General features: G+C 27.5%; 1 protein-coding gene across 1 annotated transcript; it reads right to left on the minus strand.

Annotated features, from left to right (window-relative positions):
* Positions 1-2,156: 2,156 nt before the first annotated feature.
* LOC129960509 (allatostatin C-like) lies at positions 2,157-16,022 on the minus strand. Its single transcript, XM_056073985.1, has 3 exons — positions 15,864-16,022; positions 4,558-4,700; positions 2,157-2,552 (listed from the first exon to the last, which is right to left on the minus strand). The coding sequence occupies exons 2-3, from the start codon at positions 4,672-4,674 to the stop codon at positions 2,385-2,387; spliced, it is 285 nt and encodes a 94-aa protein (XP_055929960.1). The 5' UTR covers positions 4,675-4,700; positions 15,864-16,022; the 3' UTR covers positions 2,157-2,384.
* Between the last annotated feature and the right edge of the window lie 208 nt (positions 16,023-16,230).

Raw genomic sequence — 16,230 nt, forward strand, 5'->3', positions numbered from 1 at the left:
AGATTTTCTGCAAAAGCGTACTACTTCTTAAATTCATGCTATGAATTCAAAATTTTTCTTAAAGGACTCTATAAAGCATTATCAAATATTATAAGGTGTAAATTTTGATAAATAAAATATGAAATATTTCTTATATGATAATGTACATTTATTTGGTTACCAAATTAATGTACATTATCTCTAATGTAATGCTTGGTATTTTAACAACTTTTATATTTATATATTTTATGCGTGTTTACAAAATATTTATTTCAATATCTAGAATTTCTATAAAATATATATGGGTAAAAAGTAATAAAGTAATATATATATAATTATTTCATTTTTATTCATTTGTATGGAGATTTTCTGATAGATAAAGGAATTTGCATAAATTAATATTTTGAGAATAAGATAGCGTCTTTGAGCAAATATGTCGTTGTTTTCTATTTTTATAACATATCAAAATTTTAGCACAGATTATTTTTTATTGCAGCCATATTTAATTAATCCCATAACTAGTTTATGTTCTTTACTATCCAATTATATGACATCATCTATTTTTGGGAATGCTTTGTCATTTTTAATTCAAATGAGAAATATATAAATATGAATTGTACTGCAAACTGTGCCATTATAACTTCGCAGTTATTCTTCAAACTGTGCTGCTATAACTTATAATGAGCAATTGCGGTTGCGTCTTTAATTCCATTTGGTCTAACGTATTTAGCCAAGTCCATGAATCAAGAATAAAATGGAAATGTATCATTCCTGCTATTCAGAACAACTTTAGTATATATCTAGGTAGCATTAGAATTAGAAGTCGAACTTAGCTTTTATATATAATTCAGGTTGTTATTCAGGGTGATTTCCAGAGGAAACTAGCCCTGATTTGTGTTTCGCTTGAACCGTAAATTTCTATCAGCCAGTAGTTCGTTGCTTAAGCGCCTAATTAATTTTTCTAAAGCGAATTATGAATTTACGAATAATTCTGATTAAGAACATGGTCTGAGGATAGAATTTACAACCTTCTTCCTCCAATTCATGTCCCGCATTTATTCCATGCCATTCCTTAGCCATTGAGAGTCGAGGATTGTTTGCTGTTATAGCTGTTTTATTATTTTCTTACTATTTGTCTATATTTTTGTTACTTATTAATCATGCTCATTTTTATTGATTGTTCAGTTTTTATTTCGTAACAATTATCTTTTTAATATTTTCAGTGCTTAAAATTTATTTCGGATGAATTTAGATACAACTACGACGCAACTGAATGAGAAAATTTTTTAAAAGTTTAGAAAATTTTTTAATGGATTCATCTGGCAGGTAGAAGCGCTTCCTAATTTATATATGAAAATAAACTAATTTTTAAAGCCTATAATAAGTGAAATGAACTTAATAGTTCAAATTACTAAAAATATGCGTAAGATGATATATTAAATCTGCCTTTGACTAAAAGATAAAATAACTTCTTTTTTTAACTAGAAATAAAACGAATCTCTAATTCAAGTTGTATGATAAGCTATTTTTTGTTTTTAAAATTATTTTAATCATAAATTCTGTTTTTAATTTTTCATTTTAATTTTGGCATGAAAACTACCTTATTATCTCTATTAATTTATTATTCCGTTAAATTATTATTTGTTGCTGTGTGTATTAAGTGTTCTATTTTATTATGAAAATTCAGTAATATAGGAAATATCAAACATAAAATTTCGTATACTTATCCACACATCTCTAGAAATACAGTTACTTTAAAGGTTATATTTGGATTTTTTAATAGAATTTTATAAATGACATTATTTTCTTTTGATTTGAAATAAAAATGCTTTATGTTTATTATGAAGACGAATATTTTTTATATGTATTTAATTGATTCTGCTTTTTAAATTTTTTTTTAAAAGCAAAATTCTTTATTAATTTTTTAAGAGAAAAATTCCAAACAATAATATATTTTTCCCAGAACTTTAATTAGAATTTTTTTTATTTATCCAATCAGAATTCTCTTTCATGCATACATCTGTGTGTATAAAAACAGAAGAAATCTCTAGTCTCTTTTATGACATAAGAATTTGGTATGATTATTTAAAAAACATTATTGTGTCATGTGCTTCTATCTTTTCAAAAATATGAAACATTATTTTTTCAATAAACAAAGCATATTCATAAAACAAACACAAATTTATAAAACAATTTATTTTACTAATTTTTTTGAACAAAACAAAAATGAACGTTTCCAAAAACCATCTGAATCCGTAATTATTTTCTAAATAAAACAAAAGACCTTTTTAGAAGAGATTAGGAAGAAATTGAGTAACATTAATACTGATTTCAGCAATTTTCATGCTTTGAAATGATGATTCCAGAAAATACCAATCACTCCAATGAAAGACTGAAAATGAATGTTATTTCTTCCCAAAACAAGAGACAGCATTGAAAGCGCACTGCTTGGAGTAAGCACTGGATCGCTTGCGCTGGCTGTCGCTTTGTCTAGTACGCATTCCGTAGAAGCCCTGACGAGACAGAAGATAGTACATCAAAGCATTTCTCATCGTATTTTCATCAGGCGAGATCTAAAAAAAAATAGAATTAAAGGACAATAGCATTAATTTAATCATGTTTTATCCTAAACGAATAATTATTTTAAAATTAACGAGTTGAAAAAGAGAGCTCGTAGCTTTTCTATATGAGGATATCTAACTCATGCCCACAACGAAAACATACAAATGTATAAAATATTTTTTAATAAAAGGACAACGCCATTATTATAATTATGTTTTATCTTAAATGGAAAATAATTATTTTAAAATTAGCAAGTTGAAAAAGAAAGTCATTGCTTTTCTATGCGAGAATATCTAACTTACAACAAACTCATGCTATGTATACCAAATCAACTTACAACGAAAACATGCCAATGTATAAAATATCTTTAATTAAAAACTTAGCAGCTTAATTAAAAAAATTCTGATTATACATATCAAAAAGGGCGAACTATAAAATTCATCAATGTCTTATTATTCATGTTACATCAATGAAGCCTTTGACCTATCAATAAATGAGAATATTTAAGAAATTCATTATAAAATAATACCTACCACACAATTAGTATTCTACTGCTCTTGTGGAATGCACGAATTTTACAAATACTTTTAAGTCGAGTTTGAAAACAAGTGAAAACGACATATGAAATTATTTCCATTATCAATGCAGGAAATTATTTTCATTTAAGAAAAGAAATAAGTCTAATCAGATTCACGGACATTCATCTTTGATCCGTTTTGAAAGTAGTCATCGCGAACAAGACATTCCCCGATGTAACAAAGATGGTCATAGGGAAGTACTAAGAGTACTAAAAAATCAATTTTTCTTCTGTACTTGCTTTATTTTATATCATTTATTGTACCTTTATTTCAAAAATAAACCTTTGTTTCTATAAAAGCTGAAGTTTTTGATTTTCATAAACATCATATAAATTTAGATTTAATTTATTTGACTTGAGCTTGCATTTGAGTTTGGCACCCTTGTCACAAGGTATGCCAAACGGAAAAGAAGAAAAATTTTAAATTTCAAGAATATCTTGATCGCAATTTACTAGCCCATGGAACATACACATAACTGCCATTAACATCAATGCTCTGATCTTGGACAGCCTTAAGAAGCGAATAGATAGTTTCAATACAGAAACTTGTGGACTTCTTACTTTCCATCTGAGTTTGGCTTTCCACGGGTCCTGCACCTTTCACATGTGAATCGTTGATTTTCAAAGTGTTTTTTAAAGGGTTGAAAATATCGGGGCAGCATGGTGGATGTTCAAATATTTCTCATTGAAATTTCACTGGCATGCCGAAAATCTTCTGCATGTGGCTGAACTGCTATTTAGAATTAAAACATATAAAATCCATAGTACTGTCCAAGAGAAATTTCATTTTTTTCGATTGCCTACCTTTGCGTTTGTGTTTGATGACCAGTTTAGGCCTCCTCAATTGCTGTTTCACTCAATTTCAACAAGACAATGAATGGAGGCTTTCATCTTCTTAAAGTCACAAATAATTATTTTTTTCTGGCCTTCATGCTAAAGTGACCTTTTTTTTTATTGGACTTAGAAATTTGAGATGCCGTTTATAATATAATTTTTCTTTACAGTCAGATCCATTTTTTAAAATAAATGAAAGCTAATAAGTCAATTAAAAACTGTAATCCTTTTAAAAGAATAAAATTTTGACAATTAACAGAAAGTTTCGCAATAGCCTTTTTGGAGATTCGACAGGTTATTTGAGAATTAATCTTTTTCCATGATGATAATTTATAACCACTATCAAATGTCATAAACAATCACTCTATTAATAACACAGTTTTTTTTATTACCTAAGTGACAAACTTATTCTGTAAAATTATTCAAAGTTTGTCAAAAATTTAATTTATGACACTATATACTACAAGTTATACAAGGAACGTGAAAATAATTGCACATGTATTTAAGTTTATTACTTTCATTTTTTCGAAATACATTTGTACATTACATATAGATTATTTTTAAATACATATGTCAGCGTTTAGAGGGAAAAAAAGATAAGTTACCTCAAACTGAGAAGGCATCATGTTTTTATCTTCTTGATCAAGCATATCCGATAATGCCCATCCAATACTCATGATGGCAAACATCCAAACCAAAGAAAGCTTCATAGTAGGCTTCATTGCTGGAAACTGGTAACTGAAAGGTTCTTTAACAAAGAAAATTCCATGAGTATTACATGAATCAACATTTTTCAGAAACATTTGCTGAAATATCTATTCTGACATTTCTGAACGAAAAAAAAAATAGATACTGTTTCATTGTTAATTATTATTATTTCATAATTCTGGTTTCACAAGCATTGTGTGAAAGCTGTATCTTTATGCTTTGATTGTTTGAAAATTGATTTGAATCCTTTCACTCCTTCACAGTTACAATGATATATCTAAGCCCAGTCAATTCTGTAAGTTAACTGACAAAAACTTATGTATATATATATGTGAGATAATAAATTTCCTAATTTTTATCTCAAATTAGTCCATGTTACTTCATTCTAAAATTTTCTCTTATTTCTTGATTCAAATCCCATTGTTTTATTTAATTATTTCTATCATGCGCTCTAAAAAAATTGCTGAGTTTGGAATTTCTCACGCTTCGAGCGAAGAGATGCGTATATCCTTTTTTCTTTGAAAGAATAAAAAGGTATTTTGGATGCACCCAGTAATTTTGAGCTTTGGCAAAATGATGAGGGCGATGTCGGTCACCCATTTTTCAAGTTTCTAAGAGGGAGAGGTTCACTGTTTAATCTATCTAATTTCAGTATGGTTACAAGCTGATATGTGCCGAACTCGACTACGTATATTTTGTATAATACCAAATTGATAGGAGCTTTATTTGCAGTGGGCCTGTTCTGCGCTGCTAGGGTGATAGGCGATAGGCAATCTATAATCAAGACGTTTTTTAAGTTTTCTTCGTTGGAAGAAAAATTTGTTAGAAACGACTTTGCTGTACAGTAATAAAAGAAATCTAATAAATGTAAATTTTAAAAAACACATTTTTATAATATTAAAAAGTGTATTTTTACTTTAATTTATTTAATCTGTGATTCATAATCCTGTTATAAATATTATAAAAACTTGAAAACAATTTTACCTCAAATTTTCTATCAGGTGGCGCTACTATTAAGAAATAAAAATTTAATCAAATTAACGGATTAATTGATAATTCAATTCTTAAAATATTTTAATAATTTAGAACCATTGAGAATGCATATGTGCACAACATTTTAAAACTCTGGCACATAAGAAAGTGAGTGAAAATTGTTTACAAATTTCTCCGTTATAAACACGAAGTAAGTCAAGTTAATTTAAACGTGTATAATGAAACAAAAGAGTTTTTTTTTTTTTTTTACCTAAAAATAATTCTCATAGGTTTTAAAACTCTTAGCTGACAAAAAATTTGGCATTAAGAATGATGGAGTTAAATAAGAAAGTTAAGAAGGCATGGGAATAGCTTATTTACTTCAAAATTCTTTTAATTTTTTTGTCAAAAAATACCAAACGTCGAAAAAAAAAATAATTGTAAATCATAAAGAGATGTTACGTGAAAAGGACATCTGTTTAGAGTATTTGTTTGTTGTTAGGACGGATAAAGGTGTGATGCAATGGATTTCGTAATATTATATACGCCATCTACATTTTCACTATATTAATTGCTTTAAAAAAATAGTGTATCTCCTTCTACTCTTGTATCATAACTTAAGGTAATATGACGGGACAAAAAAAATCGAACTAAAACGTGATTTATAATATAAGCTAAAAAAGAAAGAAACATAATAAAATCACAGTTTTTAATGGCCTGGAAAAAAATGAAGCACTTTTCGTCATTTACCGATAAGCTGCTTTAAAAACCTGTAAAAGTTTTTTAAAGAGTTATGAAATCCTGAGCTTTATTTTAATTCTTTTTCATTTACTAAAATTTCTTTCATTTTAAAAGTTTGTAAGTATACATGGGAGACTTAAAGACTGGATGAAAGAGAGAGAAAAAAGAATGGAGTTTCATTTTTGTTGAACAATTTTCTGTTACTTCTAGATATATGCGGGCCTTGATTTTAATCTATGCTAAATTAAATCTTTAAGCAACGTTAAAATAGAAGTGTTTAAAAAAAATTAATTATGACTACTATATTAATCCGTACAATTTGAATTACGAATATCAATTTATCAACTTATAGGGTATATGATTACACAGAAAAAATGACATATTTCTTTGTGACGCATACATTTATTCACATAGAAAAAAAATGAAGGTTAAAAATTCGTAGTCTTTGAAGTGAATTTTATAGAATTCTGCTTAAGTGTAAGACCGAAAAAACGAATTTTGAAATAGATCTGACGTTATGCATTCCCTAACACTCAAATATTCTCTTTGATTTGTGTTTTTAACCAGTTAACAGTTTTTGACTAGAATACTAGCCTTGGAACAAAAGTGCAAAGCTTTATGATGAGTTTTTTCAATGAAAATTATCATATTTATATAATAATTGTTTAATTATTGTATTTATAATTAATTACTTATATTTATATAATATATATATGTTTATGTCAATTTAGATAAGCATTTTCCGAAGAGGTCGGAAAAGTTAACTAGTTAAACACATCGCTGACATCAATTCTAGAAAATAAGCAACATTTGATTTAATTTTTGGGATGAAGTTAGATATTAAAAACACCTTTTGGAAATTAAATCGACGGAAGTGTTCTCCTTTCAACTTTCTAACATACGCATATACACATATTCAACTTCGTTGTTCAATGAAGAAAATCGAATATACAATTGAACATTTTTCCTTTGGATAAGTGAGTTTAAAATTTGTCACAGATTTAATGCTTTAAAATCAAAATCATATACCACATTTCATCTACATATATTGTTGCATTTTTGAGTTAACGTGATACGAAACGAATTCCTAGGTATACTAACGTTAAAAAAGCGTAATAATTTGCTAAAGCTAGCGTTCATACAGAAAATTAATTCGAAGACTTAGTAAAAAAATCATTAAGAAATTGCTTCCATTCTTTATCCTTTAATTAGTGTAATTATTTGAAGCAGAAAATAAATAATTTACCAAGAAAGGGAGGAAATTGAGCAAGGAAAATAAACTGGGTGAACGGAATGTCAGGAAAAATCTTGATTCTATCAACGAAAAAAAGAACGTAATAATTTGTTAAAACGGGCATTCATATATATAATTAATTCGATGGATTTAGTAAAAAAATTAGAATTGCCATCCCTTATTCTTTGATTAGTATTCCTCTTGCAACAACTTGAAGCAGAGGGTAACTAATTCACCCCCCAAAAAAGAGGAAATTTTGTTGGGAGAGAAAAAGAGATGAACGGGATGTAAGGAAAATTCTTGATTCCACCAGTTAGAAAAAAACGTTATAATTTGCTAAAGTGAGCATTGAAACAGATCATTAATAGATGGCTTTAGTAAAAAAATAATTAAGATTAGAATTTCCATCCCTTATCCTTTGATTAGTACAACTCTTGAAATAATTTGAAGCAGAGGGTAACTAATTCACCCAAAAAAAGAGGAAATTGAGTCAGGAGGGTAAAAGATATGAACGGGATGTAAGGAAAAACCTTGATTCCACCAGCGAGAAAAAAAAATGTAATAATTTACTAAAGCGAATATTTATTCAGATAATTAATTTGCTGACTTTAGAAAAGAAATATTATTAATATGGTGCTTCCTTTCCTTATTCTTTAATTAGCACTCCTTTTGCAATGATTGAAATAGAGGGTAACTAATTACCCAGAAAGGAAGGAAATTGAGTGAGGAATTGTAAACGTTATGTAAGGAAAAATCTTGATTCTATTAGCGAGGAAAAAACGTTATAATTTGCTAAAGTGAGTATTCATAAAGATCATTAACTGATGGCTCTAGTAAAAAAATCATTAAGATTGGAATTTCCCTTCCTCATTCTTTGATTAGGTATTCCTTATTCTTTGATTAGGTATTAGGTATTCCTTTTGTAACAACTTGAAGCAGAGGGTAACTAATTCACCCAAAAGGAAGAAATTGAGTCAGGAGCGTAAACAGAAAGAATATTGATAGCAAAATTAAATTAATTACAGAAAGAAAGGGTCATTACTTTATGTTGTATTTTTAAGGCTCAAAAAAGTTTCATTTTTCTACGCATTTTAACTCAAAAATTTTGTAAATTTTTCTTTTGCACTTGTCATTTGTCGATTATGTAATTCTTATTGAATAAAAGCACCCATTTTATCTTTTTTAATACTAAAAAACAAGGAAAACGTTAAAGCTGTAAACAAGGAAAATATAAAAGTTTGTTATTCAGTTAGGACGAGTTTCAAAAGTGAGTTGAATCTATCTAAACGGAAATTAGAGAATAATCACTTAAATATCTATTTTGAAGTAAGTAATAAGTAGCGTGTGTCTTCAATCAAGGTGATAAATTACTTGAAAATATCAGAAACAAACATTTACTTATGTTATTCAGTAACTATGAGGGGTTAAAAACTAAGTAGCATCGTTTCGTATATACAGAGGATATATAATCGAAACTATCGTAAAGGCTAAATATAATTGCAGAAATTATTTTAAAAAGCATTTATTATGTGGGCAACTATATGCTATTGTTTCATGATAAAGAAAAGAACGTTGAAGAAATAAGGAAAGAAAAAAATTTTCAGGACATATTTACTGTTTCCGATAAAAAAAAGAATGAATATAATCAATCAAGCGAGAAAGTTCTTAGAGGGGCAATCAGTTGTATATCTATCATCAAAAATAAGGATTATCTTTGGCATATAACCTTACACTACAGTGACGGGGAATCTTTGAGAGAATGACACATAGGATCGATTTTTCAATTAATGCTCCAAAGGATCACGTCTGTTAGCTTCCCACATGAAAGCTGTGTTTACGATGAATACACACAGAAAATGCCTTTAAAGTGAGGTAATTTCGTTTTAAAGATTTTTCTAGCCGGTAGGCAATATTAAGCAAACACTAATGGTTAAACATGGCGTGCTAGGCTGACTCTGGTAATTAGTATATCGAGTTATTTTATTCATTTGATTACCTAAAATGAAAGAAAAGGCGCAATTGCTCCATATCAATATTTAACTGAAAAATAAAACACAAGCATTTTTATGCGTTTGAAAAGGGAATGAAAATGACATATAAATCATTATTATCGAAGAACGTATTTCCCTTTTTAGATGTAGATTTCATGATTTTGTATTTATCGGCTGTAGTTTTGCAGATCTATGAAAATAAACGTAAGGCATTCCGAAAAATTGATTGAATTTTAAGCTTAAATTTTTAATTGATTGCGAAGTCTGTTTTTTTTTTATCAAAGTTTGTTTATTTCAAAACTCAATTTATTTATTAAAAAGTTTAATCAATTTATTTAAAACTCTTATTTTAATTCAAATATAATATATTATTTCGTTATTTAAATTAATTTGCGATTTAAATAACTTTTAACTTGCCAACAGTTTATTTAAAATTGGAAAAGTAATTTTTGAACGAAATTCAGTGTGCAAAAAAATCAGCTTCTCAAAAAATGATTTTTATTTGTCTTGTATTGTTTGATATTTGTAAATAAGAAATTTTGTCATCAGTGTTTCAGTTACTGACTGAAATCCCACAGTTTTCAACTTTTGTGAAGTAGCGTACACGATCATTGTCATACGCTATTTCAATATTTCCAGAACTTAGTCGATTAATTAAATTTAATTTTGAATCAATACTAATGATACCATATGTTAGAAAATTTAAAAAAACTTGTTGAAGAATATAAATTATGTTATAAATTCAAATTTTAAAAGTAGAATATACGTAAATTAATTTTTTTTAAATTCTTTTGCTCTCAAATAAAAGTGTGTTTTTAAAAATTGATGTGTTTTTTTTAAGTTTTTGAATTCCATTATTTCCGTTACAAAACATGAAGCTGACTTTTAATTTCATCAACTACACAGAATTTTATAATTTTTATAAGTTTTTATTTCATGTTATAATTAATTTTCAGGGGAAAATAATGACTACCAATTGAGTAAGCGACAAAAATATTAATTTCTCCACCTAAAAATTCATTTTTCAAATCGAATGTGCGAAAACCCGAATAAAAAAACTTCATGAAAGGAATAAGGTAATAATAATGATAAAAGCTAATGAAATTAATAATAAATATGAAAATTTTGAAAAAAAAACCGAAAATCAAAACTTTGGTTATATACTTAGCTGCTATATTTAAATGTTAGAACTCAAACGAAAGGATTTCCTTTGGTTGAAAAAAAAATCCCAAAACTGTAGAAGAAACTTATTTCTGAAATTCTTTCAAAATTTTGCTGTGGAATTGTTGGATTGACTGAATTTTATTTAAACTCTTTTATTCAATCTGACTTGTTTAGAATCTTGTCTCTGAACAAGAAAACTCAAAAATCAACAAATTACACAGACCAAATTCGATGTCTTTACACCGATATTGTAGATTTAGATATTAATTGTATACTCGATTTCATTCACAATACATTGAAATTAAACGCAAAATGTGCCATTTTGTAGATGTAGATGCAGATATAAAAAGTCATGAAGAACACCTTCGCTTGTTTTCAATTCGCTCACTCTGGAAGGTAGACACAATTATGTTTTCCTTTTATTTGTAAAATGTTGAGACTAAAAACCTGCTTTGTGAATATATTATGCAACAAATGTATATTATTTCACTATTCAACTGAACTTATGCAAACTTTTCGAATATTTTCGTTTCAGTCTTTGAAGGAGACTTCTTGTGAACAACCAACCACCCCGCCACCACTGAGCGAGGCCTTTGAAGAAGACCCCACCAAAAAAGTAAATTTAGTTATCTGGTATTCTAGATTTATTTATTCAAACTTCCATAAAAAGGAAATGAAAAAACTCTACATCTTTAAACTCGAATCATAAAATTAATTGATGTCTTCCTTATTACTTTAAGAGACGCAAATTTGTATTTTATTCTATTAATATGGAGAGGGGTAAGCAATATCTCAAGGATAAGAAATTTTATTTATAAGAAAGTTCTCGTCACCAATTTGTGACACAATAATGGCCCTTGGCCTATTTAATACCCCTGCTGTGACTTATTAACGATGAATCGTTGTATGAATGCGATACCCAATGGGTCAAATTTAATTATTTTCTTGCAGCATAATAAGCCTCCTTTCAGGTAACTCAGAAACTAATAATCTAATAAAATTTAGGACGAATTAAAGTCAATTAAGCATTAAGTTTGGAGTTTATGAGCCCTTCAATCCATGATCTCCGATTAAACGACTATTACAGAACCGTTGTATCTCACAAGTATCGTCAATCGCGATACTTGTGAGAGTTCAATTTAAGAGATGCCTGTTATAAAATCTATTTGTTGTCTGCAGACATTCAATATACCATACATTCAATTGGGATGGAATGGAATAATTATTCATGATAATCATATTAGAACATAATCATATTAGGGTCGCTTGCAGAACGTATCTGTAAATCATTACTTTGATTTTATTGAGTTAATTTTCTTTTTTGAAGTTTCAGATGGCTATTTTGGCACGGATTGCATTATTTTGTACCGTTGTCTGTTACTAAGGACAACATCAGAGCATGCATCATCAGCCCCTAAAGCTTCCATACTGTAACAGAGGAAGGGCGTTTCTTCTGATTGATGCGTATACGGAAGCTCTACGGTGGAATCAAGTCTTTTTTCTGTAACTGAGTAATCAATAAAAAAAAGTGTAATTTAGAAATTAACTGTTTCCTCACATATGTTAAATATTTTGTGAAAATTTCAGACATGTCAATAACTTTTAAATAAAATTAACTGCTCTTGAATCTTAGAACTTTTCGACTTACATATTATAAGGTAAATATACATACACGTTATGTCTGGAAAGGCTATAGCCTTTCCAGACATAACGTATGTTAATTGGTGAGTGTTATAGAAGTACTTATATTACTACTTCAAGAGTAGAATATAGAAATCGCTTCTATTATTATATAGTAATAGAAGAATATACTTTATAAAGTAATATATAATATAAAGTAATATGGAATACAATCAAATATTAATTATATTCTATTTTAAAAAAGTATAATGGATTATAAAATACATTCCATTTTATAATAGAATGTACATAGAATATATTTCGCTTCTATTACTATATAGAAGCGGCAGTGAAAAATTTCTTTCATTTTGGTCACCATAGAATGCCAGCTCTGAATAGGAGTTTCGGTGACAAGTTTATAAGGTCTGAATTTCGAGGGCAGAAGTTTCAGATTCAAAATCTGATTCCACCAATGACATAACTTGTACGTTAGACTAGCGCACGCTATAAGTGATATAGGAAAAATAATAGGTCTCGGGTGTCATCTGGCCACGATTCAAAATTGCGAAGTCCGTTTGAGAGTAGCCCTTTAAAATGGGAAGTTAATATAACTAAGATAAATAAAATGTCAATATTGAATGAAGCTTTACCTACAGGCAATGAGTTAAAATTTGTTCCATGAGAAATTTCTATGCTTCCGTGTTTACCTGATGTTGATAGATAGATTTCTGTGAAACCGTAGATTCAGATTGATAAAGAATGAATCACATCTATGGGCTTTGATGGTGCATTTACCTGTCAAGTGATGCTCAAAGGCCAGGAGTATTAAAAATGCCGCGGACAAACACTTCAATTGCGATTGCAAATTTCATGCATAATACATATGTCTATTGTCATTACATTCTTAACTTTTTAACAACGACATGCCTTTCTTCTCAGTAAACGATAAACATTTCGTGACCCGATATGTCATTATAAAGTTATGATATTACTGAAATGAAGAGCGTAAATTTGCTTTGCGACTGAAATGTTTGGTTACTTCATGCGATAGTTTGAAAAATTTCGTGTTCGATTATTTTTTTCATTTTTATACCTAATAATTCTCAGCAAATTTCAATCTTAGTTACACCAACTGAAATTGAACTAATTCTTTATTAATCTAAACCATTTTATTAGAAAAAAATTATACAATTCTGTTATTTTGACCTCATCCCATATGCTACGGTTTATGTGACTAGAGAAAAACTTTTAAAATAATTTTCAGTCTGATTTCAGGTCGTGTTATCTAAACAAATTTAAGCGAACTTAATTCTCTTAAAACAAAATATTTATTCTTTACAGATTATGATGATCAGATTAATGAGCTCACCCTCATTTCCAATCTAAATTATTGTAAATGAGGGTGTCATTGAGTATGAAATATAATTAATATAAAAAATAAAATGACTGTTATAATGGAAATTATTGAAAAACCAAATTAAAAAATTATTATTATTTGATATGCATTATATTGCTTCAAAATATAAATAACCTCTTTAATCAAATCATTAATCATATAGCTACTTACTATTATTATAAAACTTACTATTGCAATAAAAGCAGTTTTGCTTTTATAAAACAATTTATAAATTATTATAAATTGTTATTTTATTATAAAATATTATATTATTATAAATCGTTATATTCTTATAAAATATTATATTATTATAAATTATAAAATAATTTGTAAATAATTTTAAAACATTTCAGTGAAAATTTTAGATTTTTGAGGCAGAAATTTTAAAAACAGATGAATTCATATATACTTTTTTATGAAAACAGAAATCGCAAATATATTTGTCAGAAATATTTAAATTTCGATATAAATTATTAAAATCTTATGCTTCTATTGCTTCCATTTGAATTTTAATAAGAAAAAGTGATTGATATAGACATTCACATCAGTTGCATTTTAATACAAATTCGTAAAACATGATATTAATAAATTTAATGACTTAGTTTTTTAAATTCACTTATTAGTGCATTCAAAAGTATATATATTTTTTATTTTAAATATTTTCTACTTTTTTATTTAATTTATTACTTTGATAAAATTATTACAATATTATCTAATAAGTAATAATAACGATATTTTATTAATTCTATTATTACAATATTTTATTAATTTAATAAAATTTTTACAATCACTTTATTATCAATTTCTACGCCATTTACTTGTCCGATGGTTTCATATATGAGAAATTAAAACTTAATTAAATCAACAGATTAACTGATAAGTTCTTAAAATATTAAAATGGTCCATTGTAATCGCGATTACATGAGAGTAAAAAATTTCACAACTTCAGTACTTAATAAAGTGAATGAAAAATCTGTTTTTATTCTTCGATACATATTTCAAGAAAATAACGATGTGCAGAGATTTTAATGAAGTTTGCGAATTCAAAGGCTATTTTCTCTAAACTATACTATTGCTCAAAGATAAGAGACATTAGATTTAAGGCATTTATGACATGTAATTTACCATAATATTTCCATTCATTTGGGAGAACAATTAATTTTATATTTGCATGGATAGAGTATTATTGGAAAAATAAAATAAAAAGAATGATAAGAAGAATTTTTAAAAAAGCAAGGTATTGGAATACACAAAGTAGAATTTAAATAGTTGTCGCTAACAATCTCGAAAAAAGCAAGCGATTACCTTTGAACTTTTAAAATTCTTTATTAGTATATCAATTAGTATTCAAAATACTTTATTAGTATATCATTTTTCATAGCAAAATTTTGATGAATATATCTTAGAATGCTTTAATAGAAAAACCATTTTAAAGAAGTTATTTTAAATATATTTTCTTAAAATCTTTTGAAATTATTATTATTAAATTATCTTGCCATATTTAACAGAGAGATAATTTAGAAATAAAACAGGTTTTTAAGCAATAATAGTTTCAGAGTTACCATTCGATATCATTCGAATATGCTTTAACAGAAAAAAAACCTATTAAAGCATTTTAAAGACATTTTAATCTATTTTTTTTTCTTTGTAAAAGTTATTGTTTCAGAGTTACCGTTCGATTCTTCTAAGTAGGATTTAATAGAAAAATCTATAAAATCAGCTTAAAGAAGTTATTTTAACACGTATTCGTTCTACATAAAAGAAAATTAATATTTAAATTGTTGCATTTTTCTCTTTATTTAACAGAGTGAACATTTTGAAATGTCATCAATTTTAGAGCAACAGTTAGAAAATGATATTCGATAATTTAATAAAAGTTTGATTTAATAGAAAAACCAATTTAAAGAAGATACTTTTAAAATACATTCGCTCTTTATTAAATTCCATTGATATCTTTATTATCAATCTCTTTCGCTTTATTTGATAGAGTAACAATTTTGAATTGGTATTAGATCTGGAATACTAGAAGTTACAAAGTTACCGTTCGATATTTTCGGAGTTTCTTAAGATAAAGAATTTACTCACCTTTCACAGAAAACGAAGAGTTCTCCCTTGAATCGAAGCGTTCCAAGAAAAGTAGCCTTTTATAGAGGTGCGAATGCTTAAACGGGGGTTATTGGATGGAAAAGGGATGAAAATATTGGTCAGTTGCGCGCAAGTCTGGTAGGTATGTGGCCGGTACAAGTTGCGCGGGAGAGATCAGAACAGCTGCAGTCGATTCGGAGGAAGTTTTTCGAAGTTTCGCTAACTTTTAATAAGCTCTGATGTTTGCAATTACCATATTTAGGCGGATGTTCAAGTCATTGACTAAATCTATTTATCAATTACAGATATTAATTTTAGAGTCAATTTATCAATTATAGATATTAATTTCATTCATCAAATTATAAAT

The sequence above is a fragment of the Argiope bruennichi genome, chromosome X2, assembly GCF_947563725.1.
Source record: "Argiope bruennichi chromosome X2, qqArgBrue1.1, whole genome shotgun sequence".
Lineage (NCBI taxonomy): Eukaryota > Metazoa > Arthropoda > Arachnida > Araneae > Araneidae > Argiope > Argiope bruennichi.

What these genes read in the sequence shown, in the direction of transcription:
- LOC129960509 (XM_056073985.1), bottom strand. Translation starts at nt 4,674, where the DNA reads ATGAAGCCTACTATGAAGCTTTCTTTGGTTTGGATGTTTGCCATCATG. An exon ending in TGATGCCTTCTCAGTTTGAG is followed by an intron (nt 2,553 to 4,557) that starts GTAACTTATCTT and finishes ATTTTTTTTTAG; the next exon opens with ATCTCGCCTGATGAAAATAC.